This window comes from Carassius gibelio, chromosome A24 (genome assembly GCF_023724105.1).
Source record: "Carassius gibelio isolate Cgi1373 ecotype wild population from Czech Republic chromosome A24, carGib1.2-hapl.c, whole genome shotgun sequence".
Lineage (NCBI taxonomy): Eukaryota > Metazoa > Chordata > Actinopteri > Cypriniformes > Cyprinidae > Carassius > Carassius gibelio.
The window spans coordinates 2,954,159-2,961,432 of NC_068394.1; the positions used below are offsets into that span (position 1 = coordinate 2,954,159).

Below are 7,274 nucleotides of genomic sequence, written 5' to 3' on the forward strand. Positions count from 1 at the left end.
TGCGCATACTTCCTGTTTCACTCAATAACGCATATGGTGCCAACACAAAATTGAAGCTTTGCACAAAATACCAGTTCAAAAGAACAAGGTATTTCATTTCACCACTAATACTAACGACATGATTGAAATCACACACACATTTTATTTTAAAAGCACATTAAGCAATATAAAGCATGTAAAGCGAAGAACTGCAGAATGCAAACATAAAACATTATTTTGCAATAAAAAAAATGCATCAAAGCACAAATGTGCTTCATTAAGCATTGTGTTGAAATAAAAGTGCCCACATGCAAAGTAACTTCCAGGTGTCTTTTGTGTAATGTTAAAATGATTAAACTGTCATTTTGTTGTTATCGAAACTTTAAAACCTTTCAACTATTTGAATTAATTATCTATTCAAGAGCACTCCCTACAGGAACAGGATGCTCAAATGGGTTTCAATAAAGATTGACCGTAGTATATTTTTTAAATATAACTAAACTTCTTGGAACAGTCTTTGCATTGAGAGTGTGCTAATAACGCCTTACGATGGAAATTAAGATAAGTATATTTATATTAAATAATAAGAAAACCTCATGCCTGCAGTTTGCAGCCTTAATACAAAACCCATTACCTTCCACAACCAAAACAAGGTCAAATGTTATGTGTGTGTGTGTGTGTGCATGCTTCAAGTAAACATTAAGTACCCATCAACGTTCTGCCAACCACAAACTACTCAAAACAAAACAGAGAAATGGGTGGGAAACAGAAAAGGTGGAGGGCACTGTGTGAGAAAGAAAGAGAAGATGTGCCTTTTTTTTTAATCACTTGAATTTCACAGTCCTCTTCAGGATTTACTCAGACTGAATTACATTTCAGAAACATGCCCAACACTTGCATGTAGTGTACACAAAAACAAAGATACAAACAGAAAAGGCATCACGTTCAGTTAACTGGTCATTACGGCCAATTAAGTGATTGTGTTCTTCATAGATACCTCTTCTCATCTGCAAGTTTAAAAGGTTGTGGTGTTTTGATGCAACACTCACACACACACCCATGCAGATTCAACCTCAGATTCCACTGATTAAACCTTACAATATAACCACAACATATAACCTACATGGTCTGCACTTTGGGGAACCAGTATGACTTTCTGCTGAACTCAAGACCAACCCAAGAGATCCAAACCATTTAAACAATCAACATGCATGGCAAACATGTTTAATTTCAGATTTAAAATACATTTTACTCACAATGAACTGCTGTCAAACATACTGGCGAATATCATCGTTAAACAGCCTTACATAATACGCCAAATAGCATGGAGAAATTTATTTAAAAATATAATTTTATATATATATATATTGTGCTACAAGGCATTGAATAAATAATTCCTAATTAATTAATGTTAAAATTAACTCTGAGCTGAGCAAATGCTTTAAAATCTTTTTATTGCAATATTTAATGTTGCAAAATACAGAGATAAGTTCAAATTGCTGAAGTGAAAAATGTGTTGAAGTCATGTTAATGTAATGCAATGAGACATGCAATGTGCACAGCGATGACAAGAAATGATAAAAGATGTGTTAATAACCATTCGATTTCACCATTGCTCACATGCTTGTGTCTCTCGGATATTCTGTTTTTTAATGCAACACCATCTCAGAGTGCTATATCAAGAAAACACTAGCCACTCTTGAACACGCCTCCTCCTGAGATGTTTATCAGGTTTTTTTATGCTTTATGTGTTTTGGTGTGAAATGTGGGGCAATGCAAAGTCAGCCAAACAAAGACGTGAAAGCCAAAATAGGGTGCCGGGCAGTGTTTTTTCTCAGTGTGACACTGGCCCCCAAACAGCGAAGGCGTTCAGAGAAACCAGTGAGGTCTTGATTTACAGACAAAACTCATAACAGCAGAGATCCTGAAGACCTACACTCAGAGGTGAGTCAAAGCTGGTTAGTCCTGCACACCTATTATTAAATTTGAAACTTGCCAGGGTTACAGATGCCCACACACCCCAGGTTTAACAGATAGATAGATAGATAGATAGATAGATAGATAGATAGATAGATAGATAGATAGATAGATAGATAGATAGATAGATAGATAGATAGATAGATTTCACGTATTCAAGATCGAATTTGCGATAAAAATGCTTTCAATTCTACCTTGATATCTGTGAATTACCCTAAAATACAATTTTATTTTTGCAGACATCATATAATGTTTTATAGTGTTTTCATTGCAAACAAAAACTTTCTAGTGACAATTTATATATATATATATATATATATATATATATATATATATATATATATATATATATATATATATATACATATATATTTATATATATCTGCATCGAGTATTTATGATTTTTCCACATTTTCAGGCTTAACACCTCACCGATCTTTCATTAAAAGTATTATTTTTATTTATTTTTTTTCTTTGTGAAAAAAGTTTTTTTCTAATATAAACTAAGCTATATGTAATATAAATTATAAGATATCAGTGTAGACTATATACTATCATTAAATTATAAATAAACAAATTGTTCATGTATATATTTTATGCATGTATTTTATTCATGTATACATGTTAACAAAAAAGTAATGTCTAAATTAATTATTAAAGTCAAAAATATAATTGTTCATCACTGAACCAACGAAGCCACATTTTAAGGGTTAAATCAGGTGAAAATACCACTTTAAGGTAACAATTGCACCCACTCTTTACCGTGCTCATTAAAGGGTTAATAACTTTAATTACAGAGCAAAAAATACAGAGAAAGTATGTTAAAAAAAATATTTTATGACAATTTTAAATCGATTAACTGATCAATTATGACAGAAAACGTCTTTCAATAAGAATGTCAATGTTTGGATACATCAAAATGTAACTTTGTCTCATTTTCTTTTCATTTTTACAACTGATAAAAGTTCATATTAAATATGTTTGTCTGCATAAATAATGCATTAAAACGATGCCAAAGCATTAAAACATATGACAAACCTCTATCGCTTATCAGTATCAACACCTTCAAAAGCCAACTCACCACTAAGAGTAAAAAAAAAAGTTTAGCATGATACAGTGAAAAATGTATTAATTAATGAAATTGCTTATTAAAATACTTTTCGATGTATTATAACGTTATCTAAAATTGTTTTAATTTAGTAAGTGTTTAAAGCTTACGGTTGTTTCTGATGCAGACTCATAAGATCCAGTCCTAAGTTGAATCGGCTTTCTCTTCCTCCTAATATTCAGACACAAGAACATGAGCCTCTTTTCTGCACAAATGCATAACAAAAACAAATACCCTTAACTCTGCTCTTATAGCTTCACTTCTGCTTAAAAAAAGGGGTTCGTTCCTCATGAAAGCGCGATGGCACGCGATGCTGACTAAAAGCACGAGCTGAAAGTCAGATTCACGCCAACGACTGTCTGGTTGTGGCACGCAATGAGTAGTGGAATGAGTACAATTTCATCCCAGACGTTATTTAAAGATTTTTTAACTGATATTTGTGCTCTCATTCAACACAAAACTCACCTGAGACGGAGCTGGCAGCACTGTGGCGAGAGTTACTTTAGTTAGTCTACTGTGTTTGTTGTAATTGTGTCACGCCACTTTCCGATCTTATTTTTTTCTTGCAGGATTATGCATTTTTTTTTTTTTTTAAATCTTTAGTTACATAATGTATGCTACTCGGCCACTATTAGATATCTAATTTTTTTTTATTAAAATTTAATTTGTTTGTTTGACAGGACAGGATTGTTGTTAATCACGAACCCAATAATAAAAAATAAAAAATATATAGCACCTTCCAATATATGCATACATGCTGCTTGTTGCATTAAACTATAAGCTATACGTCCACAACTTTCCTAAGAGAAAGATCACTCACTTAAAAAAACCACAGGACTGAATGAGACACGACCAGGATTAGAAAATATCAACTAACGCATCATTTTGAGAGAAAGAAACTCATTCTGACACCACAAGATATAAGGCTTTTATTACTTGAAAACGAAATCAACAACTGGCAACCAGTCAAACAATGCAAACCCCAGTGAAACTATTTTTTGTGTATGATTTGTACTAAAAGAATGCATAAATCAAATTCACATTAATGCAAAAAAAATATTACAGAAAAGCTGCACTGAGTTGCAAAAGATGTGTTTAGGAATAGCCTAGTTGTTTAAAAAAAAAAAAACAATCCACAATAATTGACTAAATCTGTGGTTATTTTTCAGCATTACACTTATTAAAAACAAAGGTGCTTCAAAAGGTTCTCCAAGCGATGGAGAAGAACAATTTTTCAGTCATAGGTTCTTTAAAGAACCATCTCTTTCTTACCTTTTTATAATCTGAAGAACCTTGTTTAGCCACAAAGAATATTTTGTGAAACTGAAAGGTTCTTCAGATGTTAATGTTTCCTCATAGAACCATTTAGACAACATGGGTTCTTCTATGGCATGAAGCACCTTTATTTTTAAGAGTGTATCTTGATATAATACATTCAATTTAAGTCGCAACCCTTAGCAAGCGAATAAAAGTGTTGTTGTTGTTTTTTTTTGTTTTTTTTTTTGCTACTTCAATCATACGCAAGGAAACAGCTTATTTCTGCCTTCATTAAATTCCACATGTGAAATTATGACTGACATGACTCATTTAGTCTAACTAAGCCAAACTGGTTAATAAAAAAGCATGAAAATTAGTAATGTTTAATTAAACCATCGTTTTCACTTTGGCGTTTTTACTATACTCTAAACCTTATCTTGACATTTTCAGTTCAGAGATTAGAGTTCACATGAAACCAGGCGTTCAAGAGCCCCTAGTGGTGGAAAACTGTAACAACAACATCATTGACTTTAATTGTTTTGTTTTAAAACGGAATGTTTATTGCACCTTTACACAAAATAAAAAAATACATATGTGTGTTTTATACCATATTTGATACATCTAGGCATTTATGACCCATTATGAAAGAGTAGATTGAGAAGAATATGGGAAAACATAAGTTTTACTAAGCAAAAATATCCAGTTTGGTTCAGTTGTTAGGCTATTTATATGGCCAAAACGTAAGATGAATTAAGATCAATTATACAAGCCTTTTACTTGCTAAATCTATTAATTAAAATGCATGTAGTAGAGAGTACAACAAGTTTTGATCATGTGGATCCTTTAGAAGCCTTATAAATTCATGTATCAAATATGACAACCTGATGAAATTTTCGCCATGTTTTACAGGTATGGAGAGCGTTAATTCAACTACAGAAGATTTAACTTCACTTTTAATCTCCACTAATTATAATGAGCTCAATTACTCTGATATTGAATCTTTCACGGATGCCAACGTCACTGAAGTCGCTGAGCTGTGTGTCGCCAGCAAAGAGCACGAGCTTGCCATTACTGTTGTCCAGACCATGGTCTTCCTCATCGTCTTCTTCTTAGGTGTAATTGGAAACGGGCTGGTCATTGCCACCTTTGCACGGTACCGCCGTCTACGTCTACGCTGCATGACCGACGTCTTCCTGTTTTACCTGGCTCTGTCCGACATGCTGCTCCTGCTGACTCTTCCGCTACAGACGGGAGAGATGCTGGTCGGTAGCTGGGAGTACGGAGAGGGGCTGTGCAAGCTAAACCGTGGTATGTATGCCATCAACACCTATGGAGGTCTGCTGTTGTTGGCTTGCATCAGTGTTGATCGCTATCTGGTGGTGGTTCGCACCAGGACCGTGCGTAAGAGGAGTTCTGGGACGCTGTTTTACAGCACAATGTCTGCGCTTGGAGTCGCAGTAACTTCTGTCTTCCTGAGCCTTCCAGACCTACGCTTCAGCTCCGTGGACAACGACATGGGTTCGGACGTCCTCTTGTGTGATATGAAAGTTTGGGGTGATGAAGTGAGTAAATGGAAGCTGTGGGCCCAGATGGCAAAGATTGCTGGATTCTGCATCCCTTGCGTGGCGATGGTGGTGTGTTACGGCGCGATCGGACGCGTCTTGATCCGTTCCGGTGGCAACTGTTGGCGTAGACAGAGGACTTTGCGTCTGATGGCACTTTTGGTGCTTCTCTTCCTTCTGTTCCAGCTTCCTTACACTGTGGTGCTTCTGATTAAAATATTCACACCCACTCCGCAACGCTGCGAAGACTGGAACAAGTTCCAGCTTCAGGAAAACATAACACGCAATCTGGCCTACGTGAGGTGCTGCCTGAACCCTTTGCTCTATGCACTTGTTGGCGTCAGATTCAGAAATGACATTATCAGGCTGTTGACGGACGTTGGGTGTGTGTGCGCGTGTGTGTCCCATATAACACTTCAGCATGACAACGGAAGCTCCATTACACCATCTTCTCCAGCACCAACCATACTTTCACCCGTCCCATCTACTTACCTGTCCGCCAAGAAAACACCTGACCCGAACACACCTGCTGCAAACACAGCTGAAACATTCATTTTTCCAACACCTACATCTGGTAAAATGAATTCGTTTATAAGCTGGTGTCATCAATGATTTAGCTGCACATCAGAGGATCTGCAATTAATCACGTGTTGGTGAAACGAGACAGAGTTGCATGTACAATAAAAGCTTTTAGATCTTTTTCTTTCTTTTTTTCTTAGCTTCATGTACAATCAACAACATAAATAAAATCTTACTGAGCCTCGTAATATGCTTTTTAGAAATGTTATTTTCTGTATTTTAGATCACTATGTTAGACGAAACTTTTTTTAAAAGGAGTGTTTCGGATTTACCTGAAGGTAGAATATAATTTTGTACTAATTTTTTTTTGTTGTGGCTGTAAATAAATGTGCAGATTTGACCATTAAAATAAACACTTGTTGTATGTGTGTTATTCTCTGCTTTAATCTAAATTATTTTTACCTGAATCCAGTACTACTGATATCAATTAACTTTTTTAATAATTTCATAATGGAATATATGGAACTTTCAGAACTTAATTTGTCTTATTAATATGCTACACTTTGCAAAACATTAAAGGGTTAGTTCACCCAAATAGCAAAATTACTCAACCCCAGTTTCAGATTTTTTTTATTTAGTCCGAGAGCTCTCAGTCCCTCCACTGAAACTGTGTGTACGGTATACACCTGCTGCAAACACAGCTGAAACATTCATTTTTCCAACACCTACATCTGGTAAAAAGGCGATCGCTATAAGTTCCGCCTCCATCAGCTGACAGGTGCGTCAGAGCGCGTCACGAGGGAGCGCCAGAATTCAAATATATTATATTTCAAATATATTATATATATTTATATCTTTCATTCATTCTTTTT

At 35.2% G+C, this 7,274-nt stretch overlaps 2 protein-coding genes across 2 annotated transcripts in view; both read left to right on the plus strand.

Moving 5' to 3' along the window:
• Window positions 1-7,274, plus strand: part of LOC127945920 (formin-like protein 1) — an 84,483-nt gene that overhangs the window by 4,074 nt on the left and 73,135 nt on the right. The window lies entirely within an intron of this gene.
• LOC127945940 (C-C chemokine receptor type 7) lies at window positions 1,667-6,826 on the plus strand. Its single transcript, XM_052542148.1, has 2 exons — window positions 1,667-1,923; window positions 5,231-6,826. The coding sequence occupies exon 2, from the start codon at window positions 5,233-5,235 to the stop codon at window positions 6,493-6,495; it is 1,263 nt and encodes a 420-aa protein (XP_052398108.1). The 5' UTR covers window positions 1,667-1,923; window positions 5,231-5,232; the 3' UTR covers window positions 6,496-6,826.